The 25,068-nt window shown below is 48.9% G+C and overlaps 2 protein-coding genes across 2 annotated transcripts in view; one reads left to right on the top strand and one right to left on the bottom strand.

Annotated features, from left to right (window-relative positions):
* DNAH1 (dynein axonemal heavy chain 1) overlaps window positions 1–25,068 on the top strand; it is a 72,089-nt gene that overhangs the window by 37,351 nt on the left and 9,670 nt on the right. The window contains 28 exon segments of the mRNA XM_054516078.1: window positions 376–462; window positions 569–755; window positions 869–960; window positions 1,441–1,595; window positions 3,172–3,349; window positions 3,460–3,654; window positions 4,318–4,437; window positions 5,060–5,218; window positions 5,496–5,597; window positions 6,762–6,902; window positions 7,405–7,565; window positions 8,243–8,400; window positions 8,520–8,660; window positions 8,663–8,692; window positions 9,065–9,103; window positions 10,189–10,367; window positions 11,507–11,737; window positions 13,089–13,285; window positions 13,670–13,805; window positions 14,955–15,163; window positions 15,967–16,138; window positions 16,487–16,678; window positions 17,233–17,343; window positions 18,349–18,534; window positions 23,103–23,294; window positions 23,755–23,922; window positions 24,194–24,385; window positions 24,804–24,935. Of these exon segments, the coding sequence (XP_054372053.1) occupies window positions 376–462; window positions 569–755; window positions 869–960; window positions 1,441–1,595; window positions 3,172–3,349; window positions 3,460–3,654; window positions 4,318–4,437; window positions 5,060–5,218; window positions 5,496–5,597; window positions 6,762–6,902; window positions 7,405–7,565; window positions 8,243–8,400; window positions 8,520–8,660; window positions 8,663–8,692; window positions 9,065–9,103; window positions 10,189–10,367; window positions 11,507–11,737; window positions 13,089–13,285; window positions 13,670–13,805; window positions 14,955–15,163; window positions 15,967–16,138; window positions 16,487–16,678; window positions 17,233–17,343; window positions 18,349–18,534; window positions 23,103–23,294; window positions 23,755–23,922; window positions 24,194–24,385; window positions 24,804–24,935 (4,242 nt within the window).
* LOC118691860 (HAUS augmin-like complex subunit 3) lies at window positions 19,453–22,621 on the bottom strand. The gene is given in 5 exon segments (XM_036391286.1): window positions 19,453–19,704; window positions 19,929–20,148; window positions 20,796–21,235; window positions 21,367–22,491; window positions 22,493–22,621. Coding segments are annotated over 5 exon segments (2,166 nt in total).

The following is a 25,068-nucleotide window of genomic DNA, read 5'->3' on the forward strand; positions in this document are numbered from 1 at the left end:
TCTGTCTTTCTTTCTTTCTGTCTTTCTTTCTTTCTGTCTTTCTTTCTTTCTGTCTTTCTTTCTTTCTGTCTTTCTTTCTTTCTTTCTGTCTTTCTTTCTGTCTTCTGTCTTTCTTCTGTCTTTTTTCCTTCCTTCCTTCCTTCCTGCCTTCCTCCTTCCCTCCCTCCCTCTCATTCCACTTATTTCTGCTCCTGTGGCTGGACTTGATTCACCTTAAATCCTATTTAGGATTACTGTGGCAGGACAGTTGAGCTAAACAGCCCTGCCTGCTTTTCCTTCCATCTAGGATTTTTCATTCTGTGTGCATGCCTAAGTTTACTTTTTAAGATGGTGCTCCTCTATCTGATGATATTGTTTCCTCTGTGCCTTTTTCAGGACCACTATGACTTTGGGATGAGAGCTGTGAAGACTGTCATCTCAACAGCTGGCAATCTCAAAAGAGAGAATCCTGATATGGATGAGGTAAACGTGCTTGTATTTCACAGTGCCATAGACTTATGGGGCCTTTTCTGCAGCCTCATAGGAAGAGGAAAGATCTCTGAAGTCCTGAATTCTCAAATCCTTGCAGGAGCTGATCTGCCTGCGAGCTATTAGGGATGCCAACGTACCCAAATTCCTGCAGGATGACCTCAAGCTCTTCAATGGTATTGTCTCAGATTTGTTTCCTAATATCAAAGAAACACCTGTTGATTATGGCATCCTGGAAGAAGCCATCCGCAAATCCTGCATCCAGGCAAATCTGAAGGATGTTGATGGTGAGGGGAAAGGCTCTCCACGAGCTCCCTCTGGACCTGGGCTTTTAGTCCAGCATGCTGCCCTAGGAAAGAGATGTGTGCCCAGGCCCACTCTGCATCATCTTCCTGTACAGGTTTTGTGACTAAATGCATCCAGCTGTACGAGACCACCGTAGTTCGTCACGGCCTGATGCTGGTGGGACCAACAGGTTCTGGGAAAACAAAGGTATGGGTGAGACACTGTGCTGGCCCCAGCAAACCATCACCTACCTATTGATGCACTGGGTTAAGTTTCACAGAAGACCCATACTGGCATTTAAAGCTTTTCTCAGATAGAAGTCAGGGCACAAGGATGCTGCCTGTTAATAATAATTTTTGGCCATGGGGAGGAATATTACTGGTTTGCTTTGAGCTGTGAGATTAGACTGAGGCTCATTAGTTCTGCTGCACATTTCTAGGGCTGAGACATACCTTGACCTCTCTAGGTGCTTCAGGCCTCTTGCACAGAAGATCTAACTTCCTCCTCCACTGCATATAGAGTGTTTAATTTCTGTGCTTTTATTTCAGCCAGGCATCTCCGTACTATGATATTACCCTTCCCTATGTGTCTTTTCTCACTGCATTTGAATGCAGTTGCTGTGAAAGCAAGTGGCTTTGTTGCTCTGGAGCCATGGCAGTTAAGTCTCTGGCTGTCCTGCTTTTGCAGAGTTATGAAGTCCTGGCAGCTGCAATGACATCACTGAAAGGTCAGCCTGCAGCCAGTGGTGGGAATTACGAAGCAGTCCGCTACTTTGTAGTGAATCCCAAATCCATCACAATGGGCCAGCTTTATGGAGAGTTCAACTTGCTAACGCATGAATGGTAAAGTACAAAACCTTCTTTCCTTTCTTCCAGACAGAAAACACTTTTCTGGTCTTGAGCGTCTTCTCTCCAAGGCTGAGAACTGTTTGGGGTGGTGGCATAAAACCAGAAGCGATCAAGTCCTTATCCCCACCAAGCTACAATAGCCAGTCACGGCGATTTAAGCTGACATCCCTCATTGTGCACTTGGCCTGACTGCCAGCACATGCCCAGACAGTTCCTGCAGCTCAGCTCGCAGCATTAACTGCAGAACAATAATTCAATAGCTTTGGAGCACATGCCCCTGCTCCTAAGATACAGCAGCTTAAAAACACTTGCTTTGCTTCTGAAGAAAAGTGACCTCTGTACTGCGCACTTGAATTGTTCTGTATAAATACTCTGGTATCCTTGAGTGATGAGGAATGACTTTGAGGCATAAAGAGAAATTTCATTCCTGTTGCCAGGTCTCCTGCTTGCTTACATGGTTTGGAAACAAGAACCAATAGCCCACTTGCCCTCTTTATAGCCAGGTCCTACTGCTTGTGTTTCCGTATGTGACCTGAGGTTGACTTTGCAGCTCACTTTATCCATAAGCTAAGATGTGAGAAGCAGTGTGAATCTCCTTTGGCCCTGTCAGCCAGCACTTGTCTCATGGCAAAACTAAAGACTGTGTTCTGTAAAATGAGGGAAATTAAACATATATAAAACTAACTACCTCTAGGAAAAGTGCAAGCCATTAAACATTACTGATTCTGTGACCAGAGCTTCCCAGCTTAGGATGTGGTACATATTTACTGAAGGACATTTTATAGGAGCTCCAATTAAGCTCAACAGTTTATTTATGATGTGACTACATGGGCATGTCAATGTGACAAAAAAGAAAAATACAGCAATTGTGTAAAATATATTTACAGACAAATCCATCTGCTTTAATCAGCTGAGCTTTAGAACAGACTGTTTTCCCTTGATCTCAATAACAATACCCTGGAATTCACTAGTACTATAAAAATAACAAATAATTATTTAATAGCAAGAGTCGAGTCCAGGGTCTGAATGGAAACTGTGCTCAAGGTTTCCATGTACATATTAAATTCTTGCTGTCAACAGCCAGCATTCCTTGTGTCTGCTCTCCTGGTCACCAGCTCCAGCACCACCCAGGTTCACAGGCAGCTGAGGATGGGGAACTTCAGTTATAAAGAGGGTAGGGTCATGCTCTTTAGCCTGGGTTTATCCTTTTAACCTTGAGAAAAAGAGAAAAGAGGCACCTCCAGAGAGCAGATGATCTGCCTGTGACCTGAACTGGATCCTAGCAAGGCCTCTTTACTCTTCACTGAGGACAGAGATGTTAAAGGGAAGCTTGACATCTTATAGTTACATGACATAAATTCCAGATCCTGATGCCCAAAGAAGTTGTTTTGTGGTGTCACTCAGGCTGAGATGTGTCTCAGTAAAAAAAAGAATGAGGTGGACCTTTCTGCAGCTCATGGATAAGAGAGACACATGAAGCAGGATAAGATTGCCTTTTGTGGAGAGAACTTAGCCATTTATTTCAGCAAAACCAGAAGGGGCCAAGCCCTGCTTTCCTCCTGCCTTTCAGGACAGATGGGATCTTTTCCACACTCATGCGTCGGGGAACCGTGGCCGCTGACACCAGCAAGAAGTGGTACATGTTTGATGGGCCAGTGGATGCTTTGTGGATTGAGAACATGAACACAGTACTTGATGACAATAAGAAGCTGTGCCTCAGCTCAGGGGAAATCATCAAGATGACAGAGGTAACTTATCCCTCCCACTTTTGCTGCATGTAGTCTGTACTCCTTCCACCCTGCACTGAAACACTTATCAAAACTGAGCAGGTCCTTATCCTTTCTTTTCTAATTTCTAGGGCATGACCATGATGTTTGAAGTCCAGGATTTGGCTGTTGCTTCCCCTGCCACAGTCTCCCGCTGTGGTATGGTTTACCTGGAACCCAGCATTTTGGGGCTGGACCCTTTCATTGAATGCTGGCTGAAAAATGTGCCAGAAATCATGCAACGCTTCGCACCCCAGCTGGCATCTCTCTTCAGGAGATTCCTCCAGGTGAGCTTCTGTTCTGTTCCAGCCTTTCTATGTCATCTTGATCATCAACCAGCCCAGACACGTCAAGGCCTGGATTTAAATTACATTGTGGGAACATTTCCTATCATAATATCTATCGTGGAAACTTTCCTGTGAATTTTGTGGCTTTAATACCGGTTATTCACTGATCTCTGTAGATGTGACTAAGTCTTATTGGTCATCATAGTTGCTTTTATTTCATTTTAAAATTATCTTCTGGACAAAACCATCCCTAGTGCAGTTCCATAGCTTAGAGTGAGTCCCTCAAGGGAGAAGGTTGTTCAAACAAGTCTTGTTATTTTTACTCTGTTGATAAGCCATTATTTTAATGAAGAACCTGGAGCTACAAAGGAAGGCTCTAAAGGGAGCAAACCATTTAACAGCAGTGATAGCACAAGATGCACATAACTGTTGCACAGAAGCAAAAGGGAGGCCCAGAGGTTTCTTGGTGTTGAGACTAAACCAAAGGGCTTGTCTAGATTTTCTCCAGTAAAAATGGTGGTACTTGGGATGCAGTTGGAAATGGCAGCATTCTCAGTCACAGTCTCCCTGCTAAACATAACATGATGGAGGTGAACAAGAAGGTAAAACCAAAGTCAGCTGTGCTGGATGGTGACACTGAGCTGTCCCTGCCTGTCTTTCCAGGAGGCCATCGACTTTTTACGAAGCTCTGTGAAGGAGATAATTACTTCTACAGATGGTAACCTCACAATGAGTCTCCTCGTGCTCTTGGAATGTTTGTATCAGCCTTTCATTCCCATTAAGGTAGATTTTGCTACCTCTATCACTGTTCCTTGTATCTGTAACTCTTAAGGACACCAAGTCCTGGAAAGGGTTAATCACCAGAGAACAAGATGTTGGTGCAGAAAGGTCATGCTGTAGCTCATCTATGTGGCAGAAGGTATTACAGCATCCAGCAAATCACAGGTAAACCTAGAAGGATTATGCTCTGCCCACTGAAGGAACACAAGATAAGCTCTGTGCCTACCAGGCTGGAGGGTAGAGGTTCACTTTTATTTATAGCAGAGGGAATTGGAGAGTGAGGGGAAAGCAGAGATCAGAGCTGAGCAGTGATGCACTTCAGATTGCAGGTCCTTTGAGAGTTAGTATTGAAGAAGGCTGGACAATTTTCAAATTAAAAACCTAAGACTAAATTCTTCTCCCATCTCTTGTTGAGTGACATTAGTTCAGCAAAGGGAGTCTCTCAAGTACACCAATGAAACAACAAATTTTAATCCACATAATATATTAACAAGGCCTCTGAAAAACTGGCTAGAAAAAACTACATAGAAGCTGAATAGAATTATGAACAAATTAAGAAGAGTCTGGGGTTTGTGTGCCGTAATTATACCTGAGAATTTTTCTTCCGCTTGTCTCTGGTTCTTAGGGACTGAAGACAATTCCCCGGGAGAAGATTGCTCGTATGGGAGAGCTGATTGAGCCTTGGTTTATATTTGCCTTGATCTGGAGTGTGGGTGCTACTGGAGATTCCCTAGGTCGTGAGGCCTTCAGCTCATGGCTCAGGAAGAAGATGGCAAAGGAAAGGGTGAGTAAAGGAAAAGCAGATCTTCTCTCATTGTAGAGAAATTAGTAGTGAGGAATGGGGATCAGAGCTGAATGCCTGGAGGCTTTGGATGGGCTTCCTGTGGGCATCTGGTATGCCACTGTCTCACTGGGACCCCTGGAGCTGGAAGTTCTGGGAGAGCCCTGAGCCCCCTGGCCTGGGTGGCGTCCCGTTAGTAAAGTGTTCCTTGAAGTAGTGCAAATCCTCCTGTGAATTCAGCTGAGTGGCAGCCAGGTTCATCACAGCTTTATTCTCACAGATCCGCTTACTCTTCCCAGAAGAAGGACTGGTTTATGACTATAAACTGGATGATGCTGGGCTTAGCAGTACTGAAGAAGATGATGAGGACGTCCGTAAAGAGGTAAAATATTTAACTTTTAATTCCAAGCTGAGTAATTTAGGAGGAGGCACCAGGAAGCGACACAGTCCTACAGGATTTGGTAGGATTTTCTCATTAAGGGCAAAGAAGAAAGGCCTATAGGAAGCAAACAGGAATGTTTAAATCAAAATTAAGCTTTTCATTGAATCAAGAAGGCAATTTCTTGCCTTCAGAGCTGTGAACCAGATCTTTCAAAGCTGAGCTGAGAGTCGGTCAGTTGAGACCTGTGTGTCTCTGTCAGTGTTCAGAAAAGTGAGGGATGGTACAAGTGTGGCTGCTGGAGGACAGGGAGGAGCTCATATGGATAGAGCTGTCTGTGTTAGAAAGCAGTGAATAACAGCAGAAGAGCTATGTGCAGCAGAGTCTGGAATAGCAGCAAGACAGATAAATATTCCATCTTTTTCACAAGAGACAGCAGTGTAGGGCATGTCAAGGTCATCTTGACTGACAGTCACCAGACTCTGGGCTAAAAGGAATTCAAGAAGGAGGGAAAATACTTCCCCTTCCTGAAATGAAACAAAGAACCCTACATGACTGTCAGGTGCTTAATAGAAGGTGCCAGTGTGGTCTCTGTGGGAAGGCCACATGGGGTGGTCAGGAATGCAGATTTTCTCCTGTATTCTCCAGCACTGCCCTGGCAGAAGCTCTGTCTCATTTGTATAGTGGCCTCTGGGAGGCTCATCTGCAGCTTCATTCTAGCACAAGAGATCCATATCTTGTACAAGTAGAAAACCTCATGTGCCTCTGAGTGTGATATGGGTGATGGCACGGAACGGGAAGACAGGAGCCCAGATAAGCCCCCTTTGGCCCTCTGCCGTGGGCAGAATCCCTATTCTTGCAGATATCACAAGTGCTCCATCCTGCTTTGATCCCAATTCTCAGAAGGGAGGGCAGGTGTGTTGCTGCTGGGGCAATGACCTCTAAGTCTTGGGCTCTGTCCCTCCCAAAAGTAACGAGTCAAACACTCCCAGTGTTTCCATACAGAAAGGTAAGGGTGGCAAGGCTCAACAAAGGGGCTGGAAACCTGAATTTCTCATCTGAATCTGAGCTATTACACAAGGAGCAGTGACAGGGAAAATAGCAGAAATAGTTTTCCTTTTCTTAGAAGGGATAGATTCCCCCTCTAAGCAGATTCCAATCTTTCAGGTGCACTGGGAGGTGTGGCTGGATGCTACAGCAAAGTTCACCATGGTTCCAGACACCAATTTCTGTGACATTATTGTGCCCACGATGAACACAGTCCGAATGGCCTATCTGCTGGAGCTGCTGCTCACCAACCATAAGCCAGTACGTGCCCAGCCTTGTTTTTGAATTTTTGATTCAACCTCTTCTTCTCCCAGCGCAGTCAGAACTTAACAGCTGCCTAATACTTTGAGATTATTTCCCACTTCCATGGATTTGCATTTCTCTGCACCAAACCTGTGCTTAAGCACTAAGAGTTTTCCATTCAGTCTCCAGGTACCATGTCAGCACCCCAAAGGGATATCAGCACACAGCTGTTCAACCAAAATGCAGCAATTGCTAGATAGCCCATTACTATCCCTTTTTACCTGTTTCCTACAGCTCCATTTCATACTTCTATGGTTGGATTCCATCCACACCAAGAGATTTTGGTGTTGGGCAACTGACCTTATTGAAGAAGCAAGTTCAAGAGTCCTCTCCCAACCTTCAAATGCCTAAAAGAGCAGTAACCTCTTTTCTGGCTGCATTTCCTCCAGCCAGTGTCAGAGTTCTGAGAAACACAGGCTGCTTGCCAATGATTATGCTGCATTGCTGATTGTGCTTCTAGGTTCTTTGCATTGGTCCCACTGGCACAGGGAAGACTCTCACAATTGCTGACAAGCTCTTGAAGAACTTGCCTAACAAATACATCGCCCACTTCCTGATGTTTTCAGCCCGCACCTCTTCTAACCAAACCCAGGATCTCATCGACAGCAAACTGGATAAGAGGCAAGATTCCTTTCTGTGTGTGCAAAGGCAGTATCCCTGAGCTCAGTGTTTCTATCAGCTTGGCTCTTTAGTTTCACCCCAAGACCTGAAGGGGCCCTGAGCATGTATAGCTGTGGATAACATTTAGGACACACAGCACATCTGAGCTGGGTTTGTGAGAGCCAGTAATAGCTTGTTATAATGGCAATAAAGTGAGAAGGATTAGTGAGGGTCGGTAAAAGTTGCTCCAATTCTAGTTATTCCAGAAATACTACATTTCACAGCACAGGTGTTTGCAAACCCTGGTGTGGGATCTTTACAGAAAGTGATGAAGGGAGAAAATGTGGCTGCCCACCCGCAATCCTACTCCCCACAGTAAACAGCTTCCATTTCACCTCCCTGGTCAGCCACTGGTTTGAAGTTTCCAACAGATTCATGGGCTCAAGCTTTGCTTTTATTTGCACCCATTTACTCCTTGGCATTGAGCATAAGTAGACAAAATTTCACTTGGAGAGAAGCCAGTGCCTCGAACATTGCTCCAGATCTTTTCGGTGCAAAGGCCCTTACAAAGGAGTGTATCAAGTGTAAAAAATAGCTGAAACTGTTGACTCAGAAAGCATCCAGAGGAAAAAAAACATGCATTTGAATCAAGTTAGAAGTACCTTTCCTGTGTCCTGACACGGGTTCTGTCCTTGCAGGCGGAAGGGAGTGTTTGGGCCTCCAGTTGGTCGATATTTCATATTTTTTATCGATGACTTGAACATGCCCATGCTGGAGCAGTTTGGAGCTCAGCCTCCCATCGAGCTGCTGCGGCAGTGGATGGACCACCACGGCTGGTACGACCGCAAACAGATCGGTATGACCCAGATCCCTGGCCAGAGCTCTTGGCCCGTTGGATATGTGTACCTGCCCTGGAGATCTGTGGTGAGGGATTTTAGCTACAATAAAATCATTCCTGATTTTGCACTCTCAAAGGTACTTTTAAGAAGCTGGTAGATATTAATTTTGTCTGTGCCATGGGACCTCCTGGAGGGGGAAGGAATCCTGTCACTCCACGCCTCACTCGCCATTTCAACTACCTCTCCTTCACTGAGATGGATGAAAACAGCAAGAGGAAGATTTCTCCACCATCCTTGGCAGCTGGATGGGTAAGTCCTGCAGAAAACTGCCACCTTCTCCTCATGTTGAAAGTCACCTTGATGACAATGGAGTTTGAAAGGGGAGCAATTAATATCAGTGATCTGATCAAAGTGTTGAAAGCTGGAACTTGCAGTAGTCACTCAAAGATGCTTTAGGGAAAGTGTTTTATGAGGCTTAGCAAACAGAGAGTTCATACCCTATTTAGTCTCAAGGCCAAACTCTGGTGGTGCAGATCAGCAAACTTCAGCTTTGCCTTTCACAGTTTCAATATGTTATCATATAGCCTGGGCCATTCAAAGAGGATTTTGTTTGTGATGGGTGATGCAGATATTCTTAACCTCAGCGGGTAAAGCTGGAACTAATTTTTTGTCTTTTTTTAGATGGACTCCTAGGAGAAAAAAGTTACAGAAATCCAGTGCGTAAGTAAGAGCAGAAAGAGGAGAGGGACTGTGAACAGAACGAGCTGGTGAGCACAGCATGGCACAGCTTACCTGTGCATTCAGCAGACAGACACTTGTCCAGACAACAGCCTTCTGTGGAAGCAGAGCCTTCTGTTACTCTCCATCTGCTGCAGCCTGTGGACAGCTGAGCAGGGTGGATCTGAGCATGGTGCTACAGCCACCATGAAAAAAGGGTTCATTTGGAGTGAAATGAGTCCTCTTATACTTGACAGGGTGGGAATTGAGGATCATCTTTGCAAATATGCCTTCATCTGCAAATCTGCCAGTAGAAAGGAGTGAGAATAGTCAGCTATGGGAGAAGCAAAGCAGAGCTTTCTGAGTGCTTGCAATATTCAGAAGCACCAGTACCTGACTGTGATCTCAGGGGCACACTGAAACATCTAGCTGTGATTTAGAAAGAAATTAAAGGATTTTTGAAAACATGCAAAAAAGTGCAAAATGCTGGGGTGTCACAGGGCTCTACTTCTCCAGGAGTGTTTGTAATAAACTTCATTGGGAGAAAAAAATAATTATGATCTAAAACTGGCAGCTGTGTTTAAATCTTGCCAGACTATTGCATAAGAAATTATTCCTCAGTGGCTTTGCATTTGCTGAGCATAATGAATTGCATGGGGTTTAGCTAAGAGGGCACTCACACCTTCTAGCTTAAAAGTAGCTGAGATTTCACTGCGGGAGTGCAAGGAAGGAGAAGGAAAACCTATCTGGAATATTTCAGATAGGCATCAATTACCTGTCTGGCAGTGCCTCCTCTGTTCCTGGGGGGCATGAAGTCTTCACACCACAGAATGGCTGTAAAGCATTCTTCCACCCCCAAATCTGTTTCACATTAGTTGATAAACCCATTAGCAGCTGTGCACAGCAGTGAGCAGGTGCTTGGACAGGTCCCTCACTGTCTCTCAAAAAAAAAAGCAGAAAAAAGTGTATTCCTGCCCAAGTGCTAGCCAGCACCTCTGCCACTCAGTGCCACCTTCCTGCACTGCAAAGACCTTCTCAGCCCAGAGTTACCATCTTGACATCCTCTCTGACTACTTCTATCTCTGCAGCGGGAGCAGATGCCGTGAAGGACTTGAACGAGCCCTTAGTGGATGCCACGATCTCCGTGTATATGACCATCACATCCCAGCTGCTGCCCACACCAGCAAAGTCACATTACACCTTCAACCTGAGAGACCTCTCAAAGGTGTTCCAGGGCATGCTCATGGCTGAGCCTGGCAAGGTCGAGGTGAGTCCTCCCATCAGCACAGCCCTGCCACCCAGGGCAAGACCAAAAATCACAGAACAACTAGGTTGGAAGAGACCTTTAAGGTCATCAAGTCCAACCCCTGCCCCAACACCTCAACTAAACCATGGCACTCAGTGCCACATCCAATATTTTTTTAAACACATCCAGGGATGGGGACTCCACCACCTTCCCAGTGGTGGAGGCAAACCATTCCAGTACTTTATCACTCTTTCTGTAAAAAGCTTTTTCCTAATATCCAACCTATATTTCCCTTGGCACAGCTTAAGACTGTGTCCTCTGGTTCTGTCAGTGCTGCCTGGAGAAAGAGACCAACCCCACCTGACTACAGCCACCTTTCAGGGAGCTGTAGAGAGTGATAAGGTCACCCCTGAGTCTCCTTTTCTCCAGGCTGAGCACCCCCAGCTCCCTCAGTGGTTGCTCACAGGGTTTGTGTTCCCAGCCCCTCTCCAGCCTCGTTGCCCCCTCTGGATGCACTCGAGCATCTCAAGGTCCTTCCCAAACTGAGGGGCCAGAGCTGGACACAGCACTCAAGGTGTGGCCTCAGTGCTGAGTACAGGGAAAGAATGACCTCCCTGCTCCTGCTGGCCACACCATTCCTGCTCCAGGCCAGGAGCCATCAGCCTTCTTGGCCACCAGGGCACACTGCTGGCTCATGTTCAGTCAGTTGTTGACCAGTACCCCCACGTCTCTTTCTGCCTGGGGGCTGTCCAGTCACACCATCCCCAGCCTATAATGTTGCAGGGGGTTATTGTGGCCAAATAAAAGGATCTTTCAAAAAACACACAAGAAAACCATACAAATTAAATCAAACTAGTGAAAGATAAGAACAAAGAACATAAAATTTAAATCTCTCAAAGAAAGCCCGACATATAGACAAATAGAGGGAGATAAACTGATGCTGTAATGAGCTCTCTGCAAAGCAGCTGTTTTGACAAGAGCTGTTTTTGAGAGGAGAAGGGAAGCAACTTCCTCCGCCCAGTTCTTTCTCTGCTCCAGTTGCCTTGTAATGGGAGCAGAGCTGGCCGCATGCTGGGCAGGAACCAGCTTTGCTGACAGCAATGCTCATAACACTTCTCTGCTTCTCTCATGGGGGCTGTTTTGCTGGGATTTCCTACCAGAACAAAGAGCACTTGCTGAGACTGTGGTACCACGAGAGCTGCCGTGTCTTCTGTGACCGCTTGGTCAGTGACGAGGACCGGACCTGGTTTGACAACCTAATGACAGAGAAAATGGTGGAGTTTGGCACCACTTTTGAGGAGGTCATTCCCACCCAGCCAGTTCTGTTTGGAGACTTCATGGAGCCAGGTGCCAATGTCAAAGTGTACCAAGCGATCGAGAGCCAGGATAAGGTAAGGACCCTGGGAATCACGTTGGGAACTACATTCACGTCTTCCCAGTGTTCTACAAACAAAGGAAAACAGTAATAGTAACAATAGTGGTGCTTTAATTAGAGGTGTCTGAACACAAACCATCCCAGGGGTCTCCTGTGGAATCCTACCACATATATGAATAGTGGCTGTATTAGCTGTGATGGGCAGTTGAGGTGGAACAAGCTGTCTCTGCATTGCAATCCTGGAGGCAGCCTGCTATGCCAAATCTCCCAAATGAGTCACACTTGGGACTGAAAAGTGAAATTTGCTGGAAAGAAATGGCACATTACCCCCAAACAATACTACTTTCGCCATTAAAGACTTCACAATTGACCTTTACAAGTAATTAATGTTACTGCCAGACTCCCTTTTGGAGAAGATACTGGGAGTACTTGGATAGTGGTAATTAAGCAAAGGCAATGAGTGGTGTGTTTTGCACTCATTATCAGAAACAGATGATTATTCTGTTGTCTCTCCTCTTGTGGTAGCTGTGTGACAAGGGCTGGTAATTAACTGAGCTTTCCAACCCCTTTTGCAAAGTAGGTAGGCCTGTCCCCCACCGGGGTGAGCACAGCTGGGACAGCCAGACATAGAGGCAGCTGCACAGTCCCCACTGATGCTCACGGGACTTTGGCATCTAGGCAGGGATCTCAGCGCTGTATGAATTCCAGCTGGTGTTACTTTCCCAGCTTCACAGTGAGATTGCTGAGGGGGTAGGATCCAATCCCAGATGTCTTCATGCTTCATCTCCTTCTCTGGCCTGAGGGTGCTGTTGCGGGGAGCCCTGGGAAGGGCAAGAGAAACTGCTCCTGCAGCTATTCCTTGTGATGGCTGGACTGGGAGAGGAGTGTGTTCCTCTACTCATCTACAGCCACTGTTGTTTTCTTCCCCAGCACCTGCGCTTTCCAGCCAGAATCCTAACCACAGGATTCAGCAGCAGGCAGTGGTCAGCTATAGAGCAAGGAAACTAACCCAGAGGGAGGCCCTGGAGCAGTATGGATCAGGCAGCCATAAGCTCTTTTATTTTGAACTACACCCTGCTGTTTCTCGAGGCAAACAGCACAGTTGGGAACAGCAGAATGTAGTCACTTGCCTGAGTTAGTTTAAGGTCACCATTGAGCAGCTGCTGCCACCACCACTAACTAAATTCAGCCCATCCAGTGGCAGCTCCTTAGGAGCCCAGAGGAGAGCTGCTCCCAGGCTCTGTTAAGCCCCAGGCTCTGCCCTCCCCTATTCCTGGTTGTGCTAGTACACAGAAACCCCCCCCCGCCCCCCCCACACACACACTTGCTTTTATCTGGTAGCCACAACTGAGTGTTTCTGCCCACAGCTGAAGGTGGTGATTGAGGACTACCTGGAGGAGTACAATCAGAGCCACAACCCAGAGCTGAAGCTGGTGCTGTTCATGGATGCTATTCAGCACATCTGCCGCATCAGCCGGATCCTGCGGCAGGCTCCAGGGAATGCCCTTCTCCTGGGGGTTGGGGGGAGTGGGAGACAGTCTCTCACCAGACTGGCATCTCACATGTAAGTAATGCGCTCCCACCTATGCATGGAATGGGGAGCAGCTCCATTGGGGCTGCCTTCAGAGAATCTCTTTTTCCACCCTTCCCACTGCCAGTTACATGTTTTTCTGGCTGCTGACTCCTCAAATGAGTCAAGAGCTAGGACTCAGTTACCATGCACATCTGCACTGGATTTCTGGCTAGCTCAGGTATCTCTGCCTTGTGTAAAACATGCTCCTGGTTTGGTGGCTGTCCTTGGTGCACAAGGACAAGCGTGTGCTCAGGACTCACTGTAGGAGAACAACCTGCTTGAGTCCTTTCGCCCTGAGTCCACGAGACATACTGGGAATTGACAGAAGAGAATGTTTTAATTTGATGTAACTCCACAGGCTTTTTTTTCCATTAGGGCAGATTATGAATGTTTCCAGATTGAACTGTCCAAAAATTACGGCATGGCTGAATGGCGAGAGGATGTGAGGAAGATCATGATGAAGGCAGGCCTTCAAAGTCTACCCAAGACCTTCCTCTTTGTAGACACACAGGTACAGGACTATTGGCATGGTGGATTCCATCTCAAAAAGAGTCAGAAACACATCTCTAAGCTCAATAACTTCCCCTACAGGGTATTAAGGAACAAAACCAGACACGACTTGTATTTCTTCAGTAGCCCATATTCATCATCTTATAAAATAGCCCCAGGGAAACTAGAGGTGGTGCATTTATTGCTAGAGGGTCTGTAGAGCTGTGTGTGAGTGGGTGGAGTCTTCTCTTGCTCAAGGAAGCTTCTTTCAGCTCCATCCAAAGGTTTGGTAGGCACATAGATTTCAGCTGCCTGAAACTAAGCACTACTGGCCGCTGGTATTAGAAGTCCTAAGTAAAATGATTCTTTCCCTTTTCAAAAAGGGAGTAGATTTAGGACCTTACGCCTGATGGTTCCACAGGATAATGCTGGCTGTAAACTGTAACTTGCTAATGAGTAGGCCAATTTCCACTTCTGGAGTCACAGTTATGTTTCCCATAGGCTTTTTTACTGCCTTCATTATCATAGGAACCATTCCCTTGTGGCAGAGCCCTAAGCAGTGAGATGAGCATCAGTCAAATGCTACTTGTTCTTGCAGCCTTTTCCCTGCAGTGAGAAGCATATGTGGGAGCAAAGAGGCCCAGGAGGATGCATTTAGTCAAGGAGATGGATGTTGTGTATTTCTGATGTAGCAAAGGTGGAGAGGTGAATGTAGCACTGGAGGGAGATCGTCCCACAGCCTGTGACACATCCCTACAATTACTCTGTCTCCCACATTGATAAGCTTTATTCTAATAATGAAGTGTTCTGTGCTGGAGGAACAAAGACCTGGAGTAACCAAGGTGTCTGGGGTCTGGCTGCAGAGGCAGGGAAAAAGAGCCTGAGCTCAATTTGTCTGTAAGGAGACAGGGAATGGGCAGAAGGATGGTTGTTCTCAAACACAGCCTCCCACCCCTGAAATGGCTGAAATACGGCTTTTTAATTGGAAGTGCTGGACAAGAATCAGGGTGTGGCTTTCTGGAGCCAAATCATCACAAAAATTGTTTCTTTTAACTGAGGCTGAGGGCTGTATTTATGCAGAAATTAACTCCATGGCATGTGAGACATGAGTGTCTTCTGACTTAAGAAACTGCCTTTTCATTTTTTTTTTCTTTCTTTACCATCTACTTAGATTAAAAATGAATCCTTCCTGGAAGATATCAACAACTTGCTCAACTCTGGTGACATTCCCAACATTTACAGTCCTGAGGAACAAGACCAGATCATGACAGCTATGAAGCCCATTGTTCGAGATCTGGGCCAGCAGCCCACCAAAGCCAATTTGATGGCTGCATACGTAGCACGGGTCCGCAGCAATATCCACATGGTCCTGTGCATGAGGTACACTTCAGCCTACACCTCCATGCGTTGAATGCTAATTATTCTCTCCTTATCCTTTGCCTTTCATCACTGTGTAATGGGATCTTTATTTCCAAGCCCCAGCCTTTGGAGAAGGAGGAAGAATAGGAGATAGGAGTATGGTTTGCATAACACCTTCTCCTAGGACTAGAATTTTCTTTTTTTTTTTTTACTCTTTGCTGGTCTCAAGACTAAGTTTGATTTTTTCAAGAGTATGATTATGTGTGATTCAGATGAAACACAAAGTACCTCCTCCTCTCTGCACCATTGAGCCATTTGTTACAGACACATCTTGCTTGAATTTGGGGCTCAGTTGAGCCACGTTTACTCATTAATCCAAGGCACAGTCCATAACCAGCTTGCTCCCCTGCAGGAGGGATAACAGAAGGTACAGGGCATTCTCAGTGCAAGAACAAGTAGAAAAATCAGGGCAATGGTTATGATTTGGTGATGTGATCTTTGCACGCACCTGCTTGAAATAAACTTCAGAACACTTTTTTTTTTTTATTCCTTAAGTTTGTCCCTAGAGAGGCACCCATAAAACATCACCCTACTACTATCTTAATACTTCCAGAATATCCTGAGCCAAGGAATGAGCTCAGACATGCACCTTTGGGCACACAGCTCACTGCCTGAACTGTCATTCCCCTTTTCCCTCCCTCCCTGGGGGTATTCCTGTCTCTCTTGCTCCACAAAGTATCAGGGTGGTTCTGCAGAAGCAAAGATATTTTGTCCTGTCTGTAGAGCCAGCTGTAACACATCTTCTCTGCACGCCTTGCCCTCAGCCCCATCGGAGAAGTGTTCCGTGCACGCTTGAGGCAGTTCCCCTCTCTGGTGAACTGCTGCACCATTGACTGGTTCAATGAGTGGCCTGCTGAAGCCCTGCAGAGCGTGGCCTCCTCCTTCCTGAACGAGCTCCCACTCCTTGGCAGCGGCAATGAGGATACCAGCGGGATGGTACGTGCCACACGTGAGAATACTCTGCTCCCATGTGCTCGGTGTGCTGTGTCTCTGCCTACACCAAGGCAACAGATCCACGACTTACCTTCAGAATTGTCCTACCCTGGAGCAGAAATGTCCCGTGACAGGATCATTCAAATGCAGAGCTGCATAGCTTTTGTATGCCTTGAAACGGGCTTGGCCATTTGTCTGCCCTCTGTGGCACTAAAGCCCACAAACACATATGAGCTCTGCTGTGACTGCATGGTGTGGTTCTTCATAAGTCCCTTTTGCTCTCTCTAGGCATAACATAGATTTGCCCATCACATCTTCAGTACTGACTGTTTCTTTCCTTTCTCCTTGTAGATTCAAGTATGTGTAGCAATCCATCAGAGTGTGGCAAAGAAGTGCCAGTTGTTCCTAGCAGAATTGGGCAGACACAATTATATCACTCCCAAAAGCTACCTGGAGTTCCTCAGCATCTTCAGTTCCCTTATTGGAAAGAAGCAACAGGAACTGAAGACAGCCAAGAACAGGATGCAAAGTGGGCTAGACAAGGTTTGTCCCTCATACCCAGGAAGGTTTTGGGCCCACCCCTTATGCAGTGGGGTCACCCTCTGAGCAGTGTATTTACAGCTGCAGAGATGCAGTGAGATGTCCTACACTGTCCTGTGTAACAGGAGAAAGCTCAGGCTAAAGCAAGGGAGAGCTATGCCTTCTGCCAGGGCCAGGCTTTCTGAAGGTCTGAGTCTGTAACAGCTCTAAAGAATAATGATCCCCAGTCTTTGGGGACCACAGGCCTCTGTGTAGCTCAGCTCTCAGGATGTTCGTTATTAACCTTGTAATTGAAAGCCCTCTAACAGAAACACTGTTCTGCTGTCTCATTGCCACCAGCTTTACGAAGTAATGCCTGACACGTGCAGGCAGCATTAGGCACTGCTGGTTGTAAGCACACCACAGTGTCAGATTGTTGCTTAAGCAGGAGCCAGGGCAAGACCTGTGCTTTGCACAGCCCAACACCTGGCAGGGAGCACCCTCCAGAGCAGCACAGCCCTTTCCTGGGGCTTTCCCTGGCTGCTGCCCCTGCTCTGAGCTCTGCTTTGCTCCCACAGCTCCTGCGAACAGCAGAGGATGTAGCGAAGATGCAGGAGGAGCTGGAGTCCTCCCGCCCTCTCCTGGCACAGGCAGCCAAGGACACCGAGGCAACCATCGAACAGATAAAGGTACTGCTGCAGGCAGCCCTGCACTGACTAACTGACTGGACACCTGGACACAGGTGGAGGGGCCTGGCAGGGATTGTGCAAAATCCTGCTTGAAGTAATGGCATGGCAGATTTTTGTGCAGAGCTGCAGGTACAGCACAAACTGCCTCCTGCTGGGGTCCTGCTCTGCTGCTGGTGAGCACCAGTTGCTGCAGAAGCAATGGCTCCCATGCTCCTGTCTGAAAGCACCACCCAGGGTCAGTCAGCCCAGGCCCTTGCAAGCACAGTCTAGCAACACTAACACAATCCTGAGGTGGCCTGAGCAGCTCTAAGCCAGGCTCATTCCTCCACATCCCATCCCCAGGGAGCCACCCCAGCTGCAGTCTGCCCCCCAGACCTCAAGGACCATCACACAGCCACTCGTGTCACTTCAGAACAGGGAACTGTTCTGTGTTGGCTGTCACTGCCTTCTCTCCTTGTGTTCCTCAATGCCTGTCTCCTGCTGTGGGGTGGCCACACTGGGACAGTGAACAGGGACACTAACATAATACAAGCTCTGAATGCAGAGTGGAAAGACTCTGCAACCACCTTAATTCCCACACAGCAGATAAGGATTTTGCTATATTCCACATTGTGCCTCCTGGTGGTGTTTTAACCCTTGGGGTATACAGAAGTGGCAGCTTTAGAAACAAACCCCTAAGCAGATCTTCCTATTCCTCCATCTCCCTACAAATTTTGCAACCCTTTGCATCCTCTCCTTGTGCCAATAGGAAAATGAGCAGAGCAGCTAATTCCTGCAAGACTAACATCATTTCAGGCACAGCCAGAGCTGGAGCTTGTGGATGGTTTATACAGGCTGACAAAAAGCTTCTCCCAGTATGGTGCAGGAAGGGCATCCCCTGCAGCAGTTAGGTCCCTGAGGTCTGCTGGAAGAAGACACAAGCTGCCAGGACAGCTGTGATCCTTTCCTGGCAGTGCCAAGCCAAGCTCTGCCTCCAGCATGCTCCTGAGGCTGTTTCTGTTGCAGGTAGACACAGCTGTGGCTGAAAAGACAAGAAGTGCTGTGCAGGCTGAGGAGGCAAAGGCCAATGAGAAAGCTCAGACAGCCCAGGCCATTGCAGATGATGCTCAGAAAGACTTGGCTGAAGCCCTCCCAGCCCTGGATGCTGCTCTTGCCAGCTTGAAGAACCTGAACAGAAATGATGTTACAGAGGTAACTGTGTCAAGGGAGAGGTGGAAGAGCTGGGTCTGGTCAAGGACAGCCATCTCTCTTTGCAACAATTCCCTTTCAATAGGCTTGCAACATCCCCAGCCTTTTCCTCCATCCATCCATCCATCCATCCATCCATCCATCCATCCATCCATCCATCCATCCCCTGGGCAGCTGCCCATGCAGCTCCTCACCCTCCCTCCTTCAGAAAGGCAGTGAGTGGCCCCAGGGTGTTTTTCTAGCATGTCCTAGAGAGGCTGTGGAGGAGGGCTCACCCCACATGCCTGTCCACAGGGGTAAGTAGCACCAAGCAACCCCAAGTGCTGACTGCAACAAAGGGACAGAGCTGGCAGCACCCTGAACCTGCAGGCTCTTTGAAAAGGGATCCACCACAGGCAGAGGAGAGGCAGCAGGCTGAATTCAAGGAATACTGGCTTGAAATAGACTAGTGAGAGAAAGAAGGGTGATTGTGAACCTACAAGCATCACAGCCAAGACAGCACACTCAATGAGTACAGATTTCACCACACAGGGACAGGCTTATTGCTCTGCAGTTGTGAGTAACAGGCCTTTTTATTCTCCCAAAAACACACAAAACCCCTTTCCTCAGAAAGTGGGGAAAGACACAGTGTTGGTCCACTTGCCCCCAGCACCCATCCTTTTGTAGAGCTGGCACAAGAAGTGTCTTGTCTATCCAAATCTTCCAATGCCACAAGATGCATCAATTTCTTACACGACATCTAAACCAGCCCCCAGAAACTCTGTATTTAAGGATTAAGCTCCTAGTTTCTTTTAAATCCAGCTGCCAGGTCATGACACTAGAGCAGAGACCACCAGAGTTCTCTCCCAGACCAGAATTAGGGACCCAGCCCAAACAAAAGAGGACACCACCACTGTGGCAGGGAGCAAGGATCCCTTTGACCTACTCCTTTCCATAGGGCAGCTCCCTCGGGGGTCCCTTGGAGGAGGCTGATGCCTGCTTCTCCAGCTCCTCCACCTCCTGCCTCAGCCTGTCCTCATTGCAGTAAAAATGCACATAAAGGCTGCGCTCTGCCTGCAGGATGGGGTCCTCCAGAGACCTGCGCTTCACCTCCAAGTCACTCAGGAGGTCTGCCAGCTTTTGGTAGAGGTCATCCTCCACAATGATCAACTGCTGCATCAGCTCTGAGATCTCCTAAGGGACAGAGCCCAAACTCATGTGAACATGGAGAAATAAGGGGATTTTCCTAATACCTGTGGAACAGCTCAGCACCCCAGAAACAAACTACCCACCAGCTCCCTCCCTTCTGTGGCTGAGAGGCAGCGAGGTGTCCCCCCTGCACCCAGGGAGGATGGCAGGGGGTCCCCAGTGCTGGCCCTGCCACCCTGCAAGGCCAGGGCAGGGGCAGTGCTCCTTACCGGCGAGGAGAGCTGCAGCTGGTTGGAGCTGCTGTACAGCTGGTGATAGAGCACTTCCATGGAGGACTCCAGGGCAGACACCTGGGGCAGAGGAGCTTCCAGCTGGGCTTCCAGTGCCCTCTTGTCCTGAACCAGCTGGGAGCACTTGGCTGCCAAGGCTGCATAGCTGCGGAAGGGCTGCTGCTTCTTCTGATCCTTCCCCATCAGCATGTCCCAGAGCCTGTGAGAGGGGACAGCCAGCCAGAGCTGTGAGTGCAGCACCAGTACTGAGCAAGAACAGGGCTCTGAGGTGGTTGTGCACTGTAAGACTGGGATGCAAGCTGATGTGTGTCAGCAATGAGAAGACAGCCACTCCTGGTGAGCATCCCGTGTCACAGAGCTCTGGGAAGAGCTCCATAAAGGAGCAGGCTGGCTCAAGAGCCAGTGTGTGATTTCTTTTTGGCAGACACTAGCACCAGCTGCTCCAAAACTGTGTAGGGAAGACTGAGAAGACCCAGTCAATGCAGGACACCTAGTCAGAGAAAGGTTTTGCTCTAAGCAGCTTGTGGTTTCTTGTGGCCCAGCTCTCCTTCTCCATGGCTGAGGACTTGCCTCTACACTCTCTACCTTAACATTCTAGAAAACACTTCTGTTCTCTGTACTCATTCCATTCTCCAAGCCCACACTTTGCTTCATCAATCCAAGCCAGCCAGAAAGAAGCAGATCTGGGGCATTTCACACCACCATGGAGTCACAATGGCTCTGCACTGGCAGAACAGCACTGCTAGTCTATCTGGTAGCTTGGGTCTGCTCCCTGTCTCGACCATTCCCACACCACTGTCCCTACACCCAGTTTGTTCTTCAAGCTCAGACCCCCCAGGCCCTTACCGTACAGCAGTGAGGTCTTTGGGGTCTATCCATTTGTGTGGATGACCCTCCTGGGAGGGCCTGGCACCTCTGAAGTCGATCTGCTGCTTGGGCAGCCTGGTCTGGGATTCCATCATGACGGATTCGATCTTCTCCAGCCAAGCAGCCTTGTGCTCCAGCTCCTTTCTCTCCCGTTTCAGCTGGAGCTCCAGCAGCTCCAGACGGCTCTGCTGGCTCAACAGCCACGCAGCTGCCTCCTCCTGCCTCCTGGCAGTGTCCTGTAGCCGGGCCACTTGCAGGCTGAGGTGTCTGTGCAGGATGGGCAGGCGCAGACGGCGTGCCTCTGCCCGCAGCAGGGCCGGCAGCCGCTGTGCCAGGGCGTGCGCGATGTCGGAGCGCAGGGCGCGGAGCTGCCCGGGCAGCACGGCAGCCTGGCTCTGCAGCTCGGCCTCCACGGCCTGCTGGGCAGGGGACACAAACACAGCCCGGTGACACTGCGCTGCCTGCCCCTGCCACCCCTCCCAGCTCGTCAGCAGGAGGCACAGGCAGACCCTGCTGCAGAGCATGTGGAGGAGTGGGGGCACTGGCCTACCTGGTTATCCTCAAGAGCTTCCAGAGTCCTCTGGGCCCACTCCAGCGCAGCACGGGCACCTTCCACTTTTGCTGCTGTGACTATAACCTCCCTCCTGGCACAGATATGAGCTGTCTCTATTTGGCTCAGCTCCTTCCAGAAGCTGTCTTGGTCCTCCAGCAGCTCATCTTCATCAGTCCCAAAATTTTTTGGCGTTGATGTTTTCTTGGTGTCCCGTCTCTCTGTGACTTCTTGGCTGCCATCTCTCTCCTCACTCTCCATGCTCAACTTGTCTCTCTCATTCCCTCCCTCTACTAGGAGCTCTGACTTTGAGCCTTGGACCAGTTTTCCCCAGCTTGCTGGTGCCCCCACACACAGTGTTTTTGTGCATTCTTCATAAGGAGCTCCTCTTCTTTCTTCTGGTATTTCACAGTATGAGTCCATTTGTGTCTCAGCCTCCAGACCTTCCTTCAGGCTGCTCTCTCCCTGTGCACTGGCTTCCCAAACATCTGGAGCCTGAACACTCTCTGGTAGGACCTGCTGGATGAAGCTCTCAAATGCATCAGTGGCCTGTTGTTCTTGCTCCAGGTAAGGAGCAAGATCCATCTGGCACAGCAGTGTTGGCACCTGGCCCATCTCCATGTTCTCAGGACACTCTGACACCTGCTTTGCAGCCTCACTGACCTGGCTCAGGACAGCTCTGGTTTTGAAGATCTTTGCTTTCAAGTCCATATGAGCCACCCTCAACTCCTGCTTCACCACTTTCTCTTCCTCCTCCAAATACTTCTTCTCGTGCTGCAGCTTATTTGTCCAAGCCAGCAGCTTCCTGTACCTCCAGAGCTGGCAGTCACGGTGGTGCTTCAGCTCCTGAAGCTCCTGCTGCAGGGCCTCTTGAGAGGACCCCTCATCCACTATGGAGCTTGGGAGCTGCAGGACCTGGCAGCACATCTGCAGGGCCTCCTCCAAGGCATCACCTTCCAGGATGGGTTTGCCTGCAGCCAGCAGGGCCTCATAGGCCTCCACCTCAGCTGGGCTCAGCACGTTCTCCTCACCCACCGTGCTGCAGAACCACTCAAGGAACTGCTTTGTCTCAGGGCAGTCAAAGAGCCACTCAAAGTCCTTCTCACAGAGGGTGTCTGCGTGGGGGATAGATCAGCCTCAGCTTTGCCATAAAGTCTGCTGCTCTGTTGACAGTGTCCAGTGGGAAGGCCTGGGAATACCTCCAGCTGAACATGGCAAGGATGGTCAGCACTAGAAGGGAAAAAGCAGGAGTCATCCTCAGAGGTCCTGACACCCACAATCATCCCAAGGGTGCTGCAGCAGCACTGCTAGGTGCCTGCTTGAGGGGAGACTCAAGCAGTCTCTCCACAAGTGCTGAAGATCAAATCATTGCTGTGGTGGGGTACAAGACAAATGAGAGCCCACAGAACAAGGGAGAAAGCCTGTGTCCCATTTCCATACAGCCTTCTCCCTAGGGCCATACAGATTTATCTCCTCTGCCAAGACATATTCAGCCCATAGGGACACACCTATTACAGTAGCAGAGCAGGCTTTTTCAGCCTATGTTTAGTTTGCTCCATGCCCTTTCTGATAACCAACTTTCCCTTCAAATGCCTCTCTCCTTCCTGCCTGTGTATTGCATCCTTGAAGTGTCCTGCCTCTGCTCCCAGTGTCCTCTGGCCCAGCTGAGGGAGGGATGAGCACCCCATCTCCCAGAGAATCAGGTTAACCCCCTGTTTCCCATTTGGGTTTTACAGGTACGAGCCCTGCAGCGGCCTCCCCCTGGTGTGAAGATTGTGATTGAAGCTGTCTGCATTATGCATGGAAAAAAGCCCAAAAAGGTGGCAGGAGAAAAGATAGGCACCAAGGTGGATGATTACTGGGAGCCAGGCAGGGCCCTTCTCCAGGACCCAGTGCAGTTCCTGAACAGCCTGTATGATTATGATAAGGTAAGCAGTGGCAGAAGGAAGCTGTGGCTGGGATCAGGTATTGCCTCACACACATCTTCTCACAGCAGTAACAAACTGAGCTCCTTGTGGGCAACACCCTTCAGCATGACCAAGGACGAGGGTGTATTTGGCCTGGAAGCCATCATGTGAGTTGGGTACACTTCATTGCCCTGGGCAATGGGACCCAGACACACAAGTCTTCACATTCTGTCCCCCTGCTCTTTTGTGGGAAGGAGCTAGATAGAAGTGCTACGGGAAAGGATTTACCCAATCCCACAGTTGTGTCTCTCAGACCTCAACATGCAGTCATTTGATTCCTCTTGCTCCAGCATGATGCCTTGACCATCCTATCAGGTCCTGGGGTGCTGCTGCCTCTGGGGGAAACCCTTAGGAGATCAGTGATGAGCATGCTAGAGATCTGATTGAGGAGAGTCTCCTTCTCTCCCACCGTTCCTTGCAGGACAACATTCCAGAGAGTGTGATCAAGGCCATCCAGCCCTACATTGACAATGAGGAGTTCCAGCCAGCTGCCATTGCCAAGGTCTCCAAAGCCTGCACCTCCATCTGCCAGTGGGTGCGTGCCATGCACAAGTACCACTTTGTGGCCAAGGTCGTGGAGCCCAAGCGGGTAAGAAACTGTGACCCAGTTACCTTTGGTGTTCAGGAACACAGCACTGGCAGCTCCCTTCTGCAGGAGCTGCTGGGAATCACTACATTCTGCAGGTCAGGATGCAATGCCTTCGTCATCCAGGGATTGGATTGACTGAGATATTGAAATATCAGTAGCTAACACTTATCAGCAAGAGCTTTTAAGGAAAACCAGCTCTTGCTTCAAGATCTCTGGCTTTTGGGGGAAGAGCCTGACCACATTCCCACTGTTTCCTTGTGCATGTCCCCAGCAAGCCTTGCGGGAGGCAGAGGAGGACCTGCGTGCCACCCAGCTGGTCCTTGACGAAGCCAAGCAACGCCTGAAGGAGGTTGAAGATGGCATTGCTGCCCTGCAAGCCAAGTACGAGACCTGCAAAGCCAATAAGGAGGAGTTGGAGAGGAAGTGTGAGCAGTGTCTGGAGAGATTGGCCCGTGCTGACGTGGTAAGGGACAGTGCTAGCTTCTGCCTGCTTGTGTGAGGCAACTCAATTCCAGATCAAGCAGCACAGTGGTGAAAACATCCATGTGCCTGCAGCTCATGACAATGCTAGGCTGAAGCTACCTGGCCTGATCCCAGCAGCTCAACAGGACTGGAAAGCTAAGCTAGCTAGGCACTGATGTAAAAAGCTGCTGTCCTCCCATGCACAGCTTCCTCAGCTAACAATAGGTCTCCAAGACATCTGAAAGCAGCTCAGTAATCCCAGGACTGAGTGCTTAAAGCCAAACAGAATTCAGAATGTGTCAGGGGCCACCCCAACCTCTGGTCACCAAAGTCACCTGCAGCATTACCCAGAGAGCAGCAGGTCCAGGACACAAGGTTAGACCTCAGAGCAACTCTCACAAGTGCAACTTCTCCCACAGCTCATCAACAGCTTGGCTGACGAGAAGGTGCGCTGGCAGGACACTGTGGAGAGCCTGGATGACAAAATCACCAACAGCTCTGGGGATGTGCTGTTTGCAGCTGGCTTCGTAGCCTACCTGGGCCCTTTCACAGTAAGTGTGCAGTGGTCAGCATGCAGTTTACAGCTCTGCTGTCCAGGCCAGGGAGAAAGGAATAGGACACAGGGCTGCGAGATCCCTCCTGGATCTCTGTCCACTTGTGCAAGAGGCTGCACAGGGCCCATTT

The sequence above is a fragment of the Molothrus ater genome, chromosome 11, assembly GCF_012460135.2.
Source record: "Molothrus ater isolate BHLD 08-10-18 breed brown headed cowbird chromosome 11, BPBGC_Mater_1.1, whole genome shotgun sequence".
Taxonomy (NCBI): Eukaryota; Metazoa; Chordata; class Aves; order Passeriformes; family Icteridae; genus Molothrus; species Molothrus ater.